This window comes from Molossus molossus, unplaced genomic scaffold, assembly GCF_014108415.1.
Source record: "Molossus molossus isolate mMolMol1 unplaced genomic scaffold, mMolMol1.p scaffold_m16_p_21, whole genome shotgun sequence".
NCBI classification, from domain to species: Eukaryota; Metazoa; Chordata; class Mammalia; order Chiroptera; family Molossidae; genus Molossus; species Molossus molossus.
The window spans coordinates 18,199,352-18,213,058 of record NW_023425357.1 but is presented as its reverse complement, the minus strand read 5'-3'; the positions used below and the strand labels follow the sequence as shown (position 1 = coordinate 18,213,058).

General features: G+C 63.8%; 1 protein-coding gene across 1 annotated transcript in view; it reads right to left on the bottom strand.

Annotated features, from left to right (window-relative positions):
* The window catches only part of PIEZO1 (piezo type mechanosensitive ion channel component 1), a gene marked incomplete at its 5' end in the record, with an annotated part of 33,219 nt that extends 21,728 nt beyond the window's left edge, over positions 1-11,491 (bottom strand). The window contains 9 exons of the mRNA XM_036275115.1: positions 368-467; positions 549-662; positions 772-943; positions 1,047-1,260; positions 1,409-1,580; positions 4,290-4,428; positions 4,536-4,578; positions 5,516-5,638; positions 11,392-11,491. Of these exons, the coding sequence (XP_036131008.1) occupies positions 368-467; positions 549-662; positions 772-943; positions 1,047-1,260; positions 1,409-1,580; positions 4,290-4,428; positions 4,536-4,578; positions 5,516-5,638; positions 11,392-11,491 (1,177 nt within the window). The remainder of the gene's footprint in view (positions 1-367; positions 468-548; positions 663-771; positions 944-1,046; positions 1,261-1,408; positions 1,581-4,289; positions 4,429-4,535; positions 4,579-5,515; positions 5,639-11,391) is intronic.
* Between the last annotated feature and the right edge of the window lie 2,216 nt (positions 11,492-13,707).

The window sequence follows — 13,707 nt, the reverse complement described above, 5'->3', positions numbered from 1 at the left end:
GAAGTCCCCAGGGCACCAGCTCCCGCTTTGTGCAGGGGCAGTTCACACAGTGGAACTCAAGGTTTAGGGCGAAGATAAAGAGCACCCAGAAAACTGTCCAGTCCTACCCAGCCGGCATCTGCCCAGATGACAGACAGCCACCCTGGACCTCTGGGCCAGCCCAAGGCAAAGCAGTCAAGTCCTCCAGAAACTGGGAGGTAGGCAGGGACAGGATGACAGACCTGGAGTCCCCCCCAACCCCCTAAGGTCAGTAGCATGGCTCCAGATGAGCACAGCTGGAGAGGCCGATGTGGCAAGACAGCCCAATGGACACCAGGGGGCAGCACCCGTGTGCCCCGGAAGGTGTCCCTAGGTGCACCGTACTCACAGGGGCGCTGCTGGACCCGGTTGGGGCTCCTCAGGTCGTGCACGATGCAGTTGTCAGCCTCAGGGTCAGGGCTCGTGGGCGTAGGCGTGGGCGTCATGTGCTGAAGAGGCAAGCCGACACCCAGTGAGCCAAGCCCATGGGCAGGTGGGCTCAGCCCCATCACTCAGCCCTGTCTGCTCACCTGGGCAATGCCCTCCTCCTTGGTGGCTGCAGCCCTGGCCTGGCCCTGGGGCCACTGGTCCACCTCGGTGAGTTCCACCTCCCGCTCCTCAGCGTCCCCGGCCGCCCCCTTTGTCTGCAGAGACCAGAGCAGAGCTCAGCTCCCCACCCCGCCCAAGAGCCTCGGCCCGAGGGGGGAGGGGTGTCCAAGGGGTGAAGACAGGAGCGCTGGCCCCGGCGCCCACCTGGTCCGGGGGGCGGTGCGTGCGGAGCTTCAGGAGTGAGGTCGTGGTGTAGTACAGCAGCAGCAGGATGCCGGGGCTCACGTACACGGGCCAGTCGTGGCTGGTGTTGAGGACCAGCGTGTTGGAGCTGGAGCAGTTCGTGTGGGCCACGAAGTCCTTAAGACCGAAAACCCTGCCCAGAAAAGGCATGGCACTGACCTCTGGCCGGGGAGGAGGGGCCAGCTGGGCGGCCAGGGTGAGGGGACAGAGCAGGACCTGTTCAAAGGAGCCCTCACCTGGCCCAGATGCCAGCAGGCGGGAGCATGTCCTGGGCGAAGGGCATCTGGTAGCAGTAGAGGCAGATGAGATGGCCGGCGCCAAAGCAGCCCACTATGACGCAGAGAGTGCTGAAGCCCAGGGGGCTGATGGGAAAGTGGCAGGCCCACCAGGTGCAGATGCCCAAGAAGAACAGGAAGTAGATGCTGGAGAAGGCCGAGGGGTGGGCAATGCCTGCAGAACCAGACAGGCGTGCAGGGTCAGGCCTGGGCAAGGCTGTGTGACCTCTGTCTCCTCGGTCAGCAGGGAGCCCGGCGGGTGCGAACACCCCTCCTGGTGTGCCATTCCGTGCTGGGATCCCCGCGCCCTACCCAGTGGGTACCTGCCAGCGCGAGCAGCACTATGGCCAGGGTCCGTGCAGCGGCCACTAGCAGCCAGTGAGCTGTGATCCGGAACCGGGCGGCCAGCCTCGACCTCCGGTTGGGGACCAGCGCAGGAGCTCCATGCGGCCCCGCTGGGGAGCCGGTGTCTACTTCCCTGTCATCATCGTCCTGCTAAGGTCACAGAGAGGGATGGAGGTCAGGGCATGGCACCCACGCCACTAGTGAGGAAGGGGGCTACCAACCCGGGTGAGCGGGGACCTGAGCAGCCCTCTCTCCCTAGGTCCACTCCCCACCTTCCTGCTGCCTCACTCAACGTCGCAGCTCTGGAGGCCTTCCTGGAGGCAGCCCATCCAGCCCCCAAACACACGATGACTGACCCATGTGGGCTGACCATGGCCTCTCTTTTATCTCCCCATCCAAGCCCCCACAGATTCTGGCATGACTCCCTGAAGCCCCCGGCCCTGCTCACTTTGGCTCCTGAGAGGGCCGGAGTGGGGGTTTTCGGGAAAAAGGAAAGCAGTAACTCGCACTGAGAGGCCCCAGAGGTGTGTGGTGGGCTGTGCCCGAAAGGACAAGGCTACAGGCTCTCTAGGACCCTGGTCATCAGAGCAGAACCCAGGGCCCTGACGTACGGACTCGTAACCAGGGTTCCCTCTGGACCCCGGAATGCATAGCGTGGGAGGCCCCCGCTAGCCTGGAAGGGGTCGATGGCTGCTGGACGTGCGGACAGCCAGGCCTGAGCTCACCCCCACCCACGGTCTGGCCCAGGACCTGGGAAAGCTTCTAAGAAGGTCCGTGAAACATGAGCGTATCTGGGAGTGGAAAAAGCAGAGGCAGCTGCTCGGGGGCCGCCTGTGGCGTCCACCCTGGCCAGGCCTGGCTCCAGCCCGGACTCCGCTCCCACGGGCCATCGGGGAGCGGGGCAGAAATGTCTCCTCACCTGCCAGCACAGCCCACTCATGCCCTGCGGATGCACGTACATGCGTGTGATCATCAGGGTACGGACGTGGGTATGATTGTGTGCTCCGTGCATGCACACGAGCTGATCCTAGCTCCAGGCTTTAAAACGGGGCACCCGTGAAGAGCACCCCCGCAGCCTTGCTCTGAGGTCTGCCGACACCCATAGCCCCTGGGTTGGCGGGACAGCACAGGCTCTATGCCACTGAGGACACCGGGGGCAAGGTGACCTGTCCCAGTTGCCCGGAAGACCAGCCAGCCCCGATGAGCAGCATGGAAATGAGGAGCTGACCCCCCTGCCCACCCACAGGTTTCTGGAACAATCCGGCCCCTTCCCGGCAAAGCTGTTCCAGGAAGCCTTGGCGCCGCTGATGAGGAAACCAGAGGCAGCCCTGGCCCATGTGCTCGCTGGTGCCCACGTGCCCCTGTAGAGAAGAAGGGGGCTGACCCGACTGGGAGGAGGCCCTAATGGCAGGCAGGAGGGCAGCCCCAGCCCTGGCTCCCTGCTGCCCCAAAGGCCTGAAAAAGCCATTCAACCTCCAGGTCCCTATTTCCCCCTTTGAAAGGTTGGCAGTGCCAGCTTTGCCCCGTGGGAGAGGGCGCGATGGCTGGGACCAAATGGGCTGAAGCTGACTTGCCCTGACCTGCTGTGGAAAGTCCCCTCCCCTCTCTGGGTCTTCTGTCAGTCAAGGTCCTCAGACTCCATGAGCATTAGCTACTGGACAAAGGGATGCTGGGGCTCGGGGATGGGAGAAGCCTGTGGCCCCCAGGAGGTTCTTGGGCAGGCCCCCAGCATAGCCACAGATCCTGTCCAGCCCTGGAAACCAGGCCCTACTGGATGGAGGGCCCAGGCAGGCTCTGGGCCGCAGCCCTTGTGCAGGACAGAAAGGTGCTGAGGAGGACATCAAGGACCCCTGCTCACACCCTGCCCAAGGGAAGACTAACTCTGGGCAGAGTGCTCCTTGCTGGCCTGAGCCTACACTGCCCCTACCTGGCCTACAAGACCACTGATGCCGCCGTGGGTGTGCTTCTCAAACATCCATCCCTGTGTCCGTCAGTCCATCTATCTGTCAGTCCCTAGGTCTCCCTGATGGCTGGACAGACCATCCTCCAGCACTGCTGACCCCCTACTGCCCTGTGGCCACACAGAATCTCCCCCAGGATGGTCTCCAAGGGCACAGACACTGTTTGGGTTCCCCACAGGTGTCCCCCGAGCGAGAGCCCTGCCAGGACCTTGCCACATGGCTAGCCCCCCTCCCATGAGACAAGCATCTTCCCCCCGCTGGTACCCTATCTTTTCATAATTAGCACACACTGACTCCTACAGATGAAAGTCCACATTTGTTAGAAAAGAAAAGTAGTCCCCGTTCTGGCCGGTTTGGCTCAGTGGTTGGAGTGTCAGCTGGTGGATGAAAGGGTCTCTCTCAGGTTTGATTCCCGGTCAAGAGCACATACCTGGACTGCAGGTTCGATCCCTGGCCTCGGGTGGGGCCGGGTGGGAGGCAGCTGATGTGTCTCTCACATCTCTCTCTCTTTCCCCCTACCTCCTTCCCTCCCACTCTATCTAAAAATCAATGAAAAAATATCCTCAGGTGAGGATAAACAAAAAGAAAAAAGAGCCCTGGCCGGTTTGGCTCAGCGGTTAGAGTGTCAGCCTACAGACCAATGGGTCGCAGGTTCGATTCCGATCAAGGGCACGTACCTTGGTTGCGGTTCGTCCCCGGACCTGGTCAGGCCGTGCGGGAGGCAACCAGTTGATGTGTCTCTCGCACATCAATGTTTCTCTCTCTCTCCCTCCCTCCCTCCCTCCCTCCCACTCTATCTGAAGATAAATGGAAAAATAATTCTCTGGTGAGGATTAAGAAAATCAGTCCAGATGGCAGCTCTAGAACGCCCCCCACGCGCCCTGCCCACACAGCTCACCGGCTCCTGGGAGCGCTGGCTCCGCCGGGCTTCCCGAGTGAGGCGCTTACAGAGGCCAAGGCACACGGCAGAGACCACCAGGATGCCCAAGTCGGGGGCCACCAGCCGCACGGCATTGGGGATGTCCTTCAGGTCCAGCCTATGACGGGCAGGAGAGCCCACTGGTCAGCCCAGGAGGCCAGGTGCCAGCAGGGAGGGCGTGGACCCTCCCCTCGGGCCTGGAGGGAGGCAGGGGGGGGGTCTTACCTCGAGACTCCTATGTGTTGGGAGAGGTTCTCCCAGCGGCTGCCTGTGGAGAAAGACACAGGGGAGCTGGTCGGGCAGTGGGCTCGGAACAACCCCCTCCTGTCACCAGGAGGCCTTGGAGCCCCCAAGTCACGAGATGCCTGGTCTCCAGGACACCAGCGGCTGGTATCAGGGATGCTCAAAAACACCGTCTTTACTGATAGGGAAACTAAGGCTCCCGTTCTGCCTGGCAGGGCCTCAGTGGCTGGGAGGCTGGGCCAGGCGCTCGGACCCGTCAGCAGAAGCTGCTCCCTGGGGGCTGGAGTGGGAAGGCCGGGCCTCAGAGCCAGAACCGGTGCACCGCGTGGTACCGGACCTCCCTCCAGTTTCTAAACTGCAGGAGGGGCACATTCGTCACAGAGTGAAATGGACGTCGGGGCGGCACCCTGCCCGACACGCGGCCGAGTGTGGTGCCAGGTGGAAGCCCGGAGGACCCGGAGGTGGGAGGCCCCAGCCAGGCGGAAGGATGGGGAGCCCAGGGCTCCCTCGCCTGAGACCCGGGGGTCGCTGTCGGCGGAGCTGGAGGGACGGGTGCCAGCTGGCCGTGGGGCGGGGGAGAGGGCGCAGGGTGGTGGGCTGAGTCTCCAAGCCCCAGCAGGCAGGGGAAGAGGATGCTGGCAGAGGGAGAGGGCCTGAGGGGACCAGGGCTGCCCCGAGAGCGGGACTCCAGGTTCTGGGACTAGCCCGGTGCTGGTGCTCAGCCCAGCCACGGTCAGCCGTTACTGGGACACGTGCCTCGGCCCATCTCGGCTGGACATGAACCACGACAGGCGCTTGGAGGGTCCTTATTAGGCAAAGCCTGGGTTGAGACAGGGCAGCCAACCCCCCGAGGAGATCTGAGGTTCCTGCCGCGCTCTCTCCCCTCCACCCGCCAGCTAGCCGCTAGCTCGGCCCCAGCCTGCTGCCCCCAGGCCCCTCTTCTCCACCCCTTGGTAACTCACAGTTTGACCCCAGGAGCTGGTCCAGGCCAGGCACGGTGTGTAGGCATATCTGGAAGGTAAGGTGGGCTGCCAGGAAGAGGAGGCTGAAGCCCAACAGGGCTCGGAGGAGGCGGCCAGTGTGAGCTGTGGGCAGAGCAGGAGGGGTGAGGCCGGGCCCTGTCACCCAGCTCTGGACACACACCAAGCATGTCCATGGGGTCTCGGGGGGCCACAGCAGCTGATCCCGCGCAGCGCTCTGTACCCTTCCACCGACCGCTCACAACCTCCCCGTGGCTGGGTACCTTATGAATCCCGACTGACAGACACAAGAGGTGAGCTGACCTGCCCACAGTCACAAAGCAGGGAATCAGCGGAGCGCAGCCCACCAGCCCACTTGCTGCCTGGGAGTGTGGGACCGCGGGGGGCAGCAAGGGACCGCGGGGGGCAGCAAGGGACCGCGGGGGGCAGCAAGGCCCCGCGCTCAGGGAGACACCTTCGGGTTGCTCACGAGTCCAGCAAACATCTGTGTCGCACTGATAGGCCGTGGCTGCAGAGCAGCTTCACCCCCCCCCCCCCGTGCAGACTGACACCACCAGAACTGAGAGGTAGAGGGGGACAGGGCTGGGGTCCTGGCTCCCCAGGAACAGTGGGGAGAGCCTCCCTTCCTGGGGGTGTCAGTGAGCTAAATGCTTCCGATGTGTGCGCGGAACGTCATTGCCAAAGGGAGTGGTGTCTGCCAGCTGTGCCAGGTGTGCTGAGCGCCTCACGGGCCCCCTTTTGTCATCCTGGGGGCCCCCCACCTTGAGGGGGGAGAAGCCAAGGCAGAGCCAGGCCCAGGAGCCTGTGAGCGCAGGCAGGAGCAGCCCTCAACGGGCGCCCTCTGCGCCTCACACCCCGCGGGATGTGGCATTCATAACCAAGGCTGAACCCTACGCCCTGGGAAGCGGGGCTCAGCCCACCAGGCCGGGAGGCCTTGGCTGCAGGGAGGGGCTGGGCCACCATGGCCTGTGTGGGGAGGACTCGGGAAGTCCTGGAGTCGCCTCTGTCCTGTGAGTGGGTGGGCAGCTCCCACTCTGCAGAGGCCATGACCGGAGGCCTCCACTCGGGTCTGCCTGTCGCACTCTGAGCTCTGAATCCGGGACTCGGGACGCCAGCTGTGGGCAGCTTCCTCCTCCAGCCCCTGGCCTTTGGGCAGGCGCCCCAGGTCCTCACCCCTGCTGGCAGGCTGATTTGCTAATGACTACATGCGGAGCAGCTGCCCCTCTCCCAATGTCCGAAGCATGGGGACAGTCAGTCACCATCCAGCCAGCTTTTCCCCCGGCCCAGGGGCTGGCAAGCTCAGGGCCCACGTCCGTTTTGGTCACTCAGCACAATCACGACGGGTTGAAGAGACTCAGCCCTCCCCCAGGGCTGGCCCAGCAGACGGCACCTCTGGAGTGACATGTGCGTGCCCACGGTGAAGGCCCAACCCTTCAGCATCCATTCTCCGTCTTGCCTGGTTTTACCAAGGGAAGCGGGGCTCAGAGAGGGCACAGGACTCCTTTGGGCAGCCCAGAGGGCACCAGGCAGGATCTAGACAGCTCCTTCGCCTCACTCGTTTCTAGGTCCCTCCCAGCCCTGACATCCTGACCCCGCAATGACAGCCTCTGACGTGCAGCAGGCAGGGTGAGCGAAAAGGAGAGCAGGGTGTAGCCGGAAGAGAAAGCCCACTGGCAGGAAGGAAAAGCGGTAAATGAATGGGAGCGTCTGGCCCTGGGCCCTGGCTGGGCCCCTCTGCTCAGAGCCCCAGGCCCAGAGGACGGAGCTGGGCTGCCAGTGGGGTGCTGTGCCGGGCTCCTGCCTGCCAGGAGCCCACAGGAGCCCCAGGGTGAGAAGGCAGAGCCCCCCCCCGCCCCCCACTGCTCAGCCTCCCCCGCCGGCTCACCTGCATGGCTCCTCTCCTGCAGATCCTGGTGACGTGGTGGGAAGGTGCCTGCCCACCCCATCACCCTCCATGGACTCACCCTGCTCCCAAGCATGAGACCCGAGGCTGACCCTGACGGGCTATCAAGACCCACGGGCTCCACGCCTGAAGGTCAGGAGAGAAGCCCCAGCAGGAGAGGGTCACGACACCCACCTGGCTGACCCCTGACAGCCTCGCTATCCAGCACCCGACCTCGTCTGGCAGGCATCAGATGTCACACTCCCCACCGTCTTGCCCTCCCCTCCCCGGTTCATTCCTCGCTTGGCTGCAGTGTCCTGCACCCTGTGCGAGTCCCAGCCCACAGGCCGCAGCCCTGGCTCTGCAGCCTGAGCGCCTCCTGCCCAGGAAGAGGCACAGAGGGTCCGAGAGCGAGGCCCCGCTGCTCTGGGGGGCCAGACGGAGGCCGAGACAGGTGCTACAACCTGGCTTTCTCTTTGGGGTTGGCTGTAGACCCCCATCTGCTTGCCGGCACCCCTAACGCCCATTTCTAACAGCTTCCCCTCCTAGCCCTAAGCTCCTGATGCCTCCTTGGGGGTCTGGTAGTGTCTCCAATTCCTCTACCTCTGGGCCCTGCTGAACCCCTGTTCCCCTCACTTGGTCAGCTCCCCCACCTCTAATGCTGGTCTCACCCCCAGGAAGCGGGGGTGCTGGCCTGGCCTGTCCAGGGGAGGCCCTGCCTGGCACTCAACACACCGCAAGTCCAACTGAGCTGGGAGCGGCCAGTGCCCTGGGCCTGGGAATTCACACACGGATGGCGGGCAGTTGTGGCTGGAGGTAAGCAGGGGGTCAGGCAGGTGAGATATTCCTGCATCTGCCCAGGAGGGAAGAGGGGTGCAGCCGGGCCCGTTAGAGAGGTTAAAGCAGGTCCCTGTAGACTCCGGGGGTTGGCCCTGAGCACCAGAGGAACGGCTGCCATCAGTGGAGAGAGAAGAGGGAGCTGGGGGAGTGGGGGGCATTGGCCCATCCCTTAGGGTTGCTGGGAGGTGTTGCCAGTCCTCTCCCTGGGGACCTTAGTGTCACTCAGTTGCCCGAACAGGCAGGGAGCACCATGGAAGGACAAGGCTCTGCCCTTGCAAGGCAGGTGCCCTCCACTTCTGTCCATGGCAAGGGAGGGGTGGGCACAGGGACTTCCCATCCTGAAGGTGCGGGGGCTCCTACTCAGGGGCTTTCCGCTCCGCAGGGAGCTCCAGAGAAACAGGAAGAGGGGCCAGGAGACTGTGGGTCCCAAACGCACAGGAATGGGGGAGACTGCTCCCAGAGAAGGGGTTTGTAAAAGAGCATGTGTCTGACCCACAGAGGGAGCCCTGGGTCTGAGCACCCCAAAATCGGCAGATGGTGGCTGCTCAGTCTGCAAAGGCTCCAGAATGTCTCTACCCTCAGGAAGGCCCTGACTCCCACCGTCCCCTGACCCGGCCCTCGGCAGGGACCTGACTCCCACCATCCCCTGACCCGGCCCTCGGCAGGGCCCTGACTCCCACTGACCGCCCCCAGCTGCACCCTCAGGTTCCCTCTGACCTGCCTTCCGGAAGGCCCCGCTCACACTGCCCTCTGTGGGCAGCCCAGACCCCTTGCAGATGTGGTGCCAACCCCAGCGCTAAGCATCTGAGCTGCGATGAGGCACCCCCCCCACACACACACATATACAAAGGCCAAGCAGGGTGGTTGGGGTACACATGGGATCCCTCAGGGTGGCACATGGACGTTCCAGGAAGTGCTCTGAGAAGCCAAGGGAAGGGGCAGCCTCCAGCTCCGAGGTCATGTCTCATGGAGGAGGGTCCGGAGAGAGGGGGCAGGATGGGGACAGGGCAGGGGGCAAACCAAAGTCTGAACAATGAGGCTATGTTGGGGGTGGGCACCGTCTCCTCCGCTGAGACCTGGGGGTGGGCACCGTCTCCTCTGCTGAGACCTTGGCAGGGTGACGGGAGTTGCACACAGCGGCCCCCCATCCCATCATCCCACGGACGTCAGGGATTCTCAGGGCACTGCTCTGAGGTGTGGAGCAGAGGGCCCTGCCTGCCAGGCCCTTGGCCCTTCACACAGCACCTGAGTTAAGGCAAAGCCCAGGGCAGCATGAAGTGGGTTTTGTCCTAAGGCAGGAAGGGGCCTCCTTGAGTCCCTAAATGTTAACCTGGTCGCAGGGAGTGACCCTTTGGTCTCCCTGAAGCGTCTGCTTCACCTCTGCCCTGCCGTGACCTTCGTGGGCACATGACCCACACCCCCTACCCAGCCCCTGCCTGGCAGACCCTGGGACCAGTGAAGGAGCCGGGACTGCCCTGAGGAAGCAGGGGCACCCCTCGGGATTCCTCCCCGCCCTGCACGGGGAGCGGCCCCCCGGCCCCCCTGGGGTCAGGCTGACGCCACGTGGGGGTGGAGCCCGGGCAGCATCAGCCCTCCACCCAGGTGCCAGTGCCAAGGCCCCGGGCTGTGCCACTCGCGGCCCACGGCCAGGCGCTGAGCGAGGCACGACTCCCACGTCCCTCTTCCCGCCCCCGAGGGGCCTCTACGGCCAGCAGGGCGGACAGACGGAGGCCGGAGGGAAGCCTGCCCGGGGCCTCCCTCTGCGTCCCAACTCTCCCCACCCCGCACCGCTCCTGCCTTGGCCCCGGTGGGAGCCCGCGCCCCCCCACTGCAGAGCAGAGCGAAGTGCTTCCAAATCACGTAAGGGCATAAATATTTACTGAAACATTTACGGGACAAGCGGCTTTTAGCCGAGGGCCTGGGAACAAACAGAACTGGCTCCGCAGACAGAGAGGACGGAATGGGTGGCAGACCCTGCCCGGCAGACCCTCCCCTGGGGAGCACAGGGAGGGGGCCACCTGGCCCGAGCGGGGAGCCTCGGGCAGAGAGCTGAGGAGCTTGGGGGAGTCTGGCTTCTTCCCCAGCAGCTCCCAGCACGGTGCTGTGCGCCTCCCCCTTTCTGCACGAACTGTGTTCCTCGCCCAGCGCCCTCCGCGAACGCCAAGCCCGGATGGCAGGCAGGGTGCTTCCTCACGGGGCACCCACACACTGGGGCCTGGCCCCCGTGAATACATCTCCCTGCACAGTGCAGAGGAATCAGATTTCCAATCAACTGACCCCAAAACAGGCTGAGCCTGGGTCCTAACTCTGGGAGAGGGACAGGAGGGGCAGAGTCGGGGTGATGGGGTGACACCTGAGCCGCCACTGCCGGCCTGGACGATGCAGGGAGGAGGCGAGGGACAAGGAGCAGGGTGGCCGCACTCACCCACCCCCCTCTGACCCAGGATCCTGAGATGGGGCAACAGCCCGTCTGCCCCCAGCCCCTCTGGGATGGTCCGTGCCCTGGGCCCCCCTGCCCAGCCCCTCCAACGGGTACAGCGCCCTGATGGGCTTCCCACATCTGTCTGTGTGGTGAACACAGGACTGAGACAGTGCCCACCCTCCAGAAGCTCAGGACCGAGAGCTACCCATCAGGTATGCCAGGCTACTCCAACTACGAGGTGGTTGGGAGGTAAACCGAGGCCCCACAGAGTGCTGGGTGAACACGGGTGCAGCCCGACTCTATGCCTGGGGCAGAATCGGCTGGAACCTCGCTGGACCGAGAGGATGCATGGACGGTGCTGGGGACAGGGTGGAGGATGGGAGAAGGAGCTGGCGGGAAGACCGGCCGACCCACGGCCCTGGGCCTGAGCCTCAGGGTCGAGGGAATCCACCCAGTGACCCCCCATTCCCTTCAGCGTGCCCCTGTAATGCGCTGTCAGGACAGAGTTTCTGAAGTCAGCAGGGGTCTGTGATGAAAATGAGACTTGGGACCATTCGGCCTTTACCCACAGCGGTCCAACCACGGAGAAAGTTCTTCGCTGCCCAGGGCTTCTGAGTACCCAACACCTCCCTCCCCCGGGTGCCTCTGGGCTAGGTTCACAGGGGCAAGGAGCTCCCAGCCCGAGCGCCCTGCAGGCAGGACCCCTGGCCTTACCTCGGATGCTGTGCCGGGAGGGGCCGGGGAACCAGGGCAGGAACAGCAGGAACAGCAGGTAGACCAGCGAGAGCGCGTTAGAGCGCAGCAGGCAGGCTGCAGGGGAGATGCACGGTTAGCACGGCTGCACAGGGGGCCGGCCCGCCCTGCACCCCCGTACTGCCCCCGGACACAGCCTCCTGAACATCGCCCCCAGAACATCGCCCCCTGAACGCTGCTCCCCCCACGCCATGCTCGTCATTCCCATGAGGTCGCTCACCGCCCGCACGTACCAGCCACCCTGTTCAATGACAGGGCACGGGTCACCCCGTCCTCACAGGCTATCACACTGTCCAGACGATGTGCGACATGCCCCGTTGTGACGGTGCGTGTCCACTGTCACAGTGTGCCCCAGGCACGCGTGCCCCTTCCCATCGCTCTGCCCCTCAGCCCTTCCCGTGGTCTGCTCGCCAATGTTACGTCTCGGGGACTGTCCCCACAGACACGTGCGGCTCTCGACATGTCTGTGTGTCTCAGGCGCATGCCACAAAGTCAACCGTCCTCTGATGAGGTGGTGACTGAACTTCTCCACTTCCCCACTTGCTTTTTCTCCTTTTCAAAATTTTATGTTTTAATTGACATAAAGCATAATTGACTTTTGGGGTCCGGCTTGCTGAGCCTTCACTTGTGGACAGCCCTGGGGACTCACCCTGCTGCCGGTCAGTGTCTGTGGCCGTGCCTCCCCCAGAACATCACGCTCCCACGCGTGAACTGCCCAGCCTGGACCGTTTGGCCTGGCTCCTGCCCGTCTCTCTGTCACGAGCTTGTCCCTGCCTCTCCTCTTACTAATTCAACGTCTTTCCACCCTGCGAGGACTTTCCCGAGTCGCACCCTGTTTGACGCTATCTTGAGAGAGCACAGCAGGGTGCCGGGGGACCTCCCTTGCCCCCCAGGAATGCAGGGTTATCAGATGATGGGGAGATGCTGCGTGTTAGGAGCAGGTCTCAGCACAGGAACCGTGGGCCCACTCAGCCTTTCCTGGGGTGCCCGGGAGGCCCTGCACCTGCCCAAGGGGGCCAGCAGCACATGGCACCGCTGGGGAGGCATCCAGGGCTAGAGCCACCTCTGCCAGCTCCATTCCTCGACTGGCACGGAGAGTGAGCAGGCCCAGACCGACCCCAGCCCAGCCCCATGGCCCACACGCCTGTGACTGAGCAGAGGGACCCGACCCCTCCTTCCCACTGGGGGAGGCAACGGGCCAGGTGTGCTGTGCTAAAAATGAGCCAGGGCCAGGCTGTCTTCCCCCAAAACAGAAAGGACCAGAATAACAGACTCCGGAGAGAGGCCTCTGTACCTCACCCACACCTTCCAAGGATGGGGGGCCCCCTGGGGTTGTGCTCTGGGCCCCCCTGCTCTAGCTGTACGGATCAGTGACCTCCTGGGGTCTTCCAGAGACAAGGGCACCTAAACCACACCGAGGGCAATGCTGCTGCAGAGGTGGCACCATTTGCTGCCAATCGTCAGCTCGTGATGGCTTCCCCTCCTGGGCCAGAGAGGTTTGGTTCTTGGGGCCCCTGCAGCTGAGACAGGTCAGAGCTGGCCTCCCTCAGTGGCCTCACCCCAGAGGCGGGGACAAAACAACTCCTCCTGGGAGAACTCAGACCACTGAAACCCCGCAGCCCCGCTGCCAGCACTCAACCTTATGCCCGGGCCCACGGTGGCCGGCGATGCCCAGGGGGTGGGCTGTCCACACCTCTGCCTCGCCCCCACCTGCCAGGATTCAGACCCCAGGACGTCTTCTAAGGGAGCACAGCCCGGCTCAGGTCCCTGCCTCCTCGACCTCCACCTTCACCAAAGCCCCTGGACCAAGTGTCTTGCCCAGACCAGGAGCTCAGGCATCTGAGGAGTGAGGAGACGGAGGTCAGAGGAGCCAGCGCCCCCTCGACAGAGCTGCAGAGTTGGGGGACAGCTGCGGCCACACAGCGAGGCCAGCTTCTGCACCTGCACGACAGGTTACACCCGCCAGCCCACAGCGTCGCCAGGAGGCTTCAACCGAATCACAGACGTCAGGTGCCCAGCACGGGGCTGAGATGCGGGGCTTTAGTTCCTTCCCACCCCCCTCCCCCGACTAAGCCCCTTCCATCACCCCAGAAGAATCACATGGTCAGCGCCAGGGTGGCAAACGCCGGGTCACCCGCCTTCCTTTCTGGACACTGCAGCGAGCTCCCCCTCCCTGGGGAGCTGTCCTGAAAGTTAAGATGCCTCCTCCTTCCATTACACGCCCTAGCTATAGTGATCGGCTCAACTCTAAATCTAAAGTTTTTCAATAATTATACA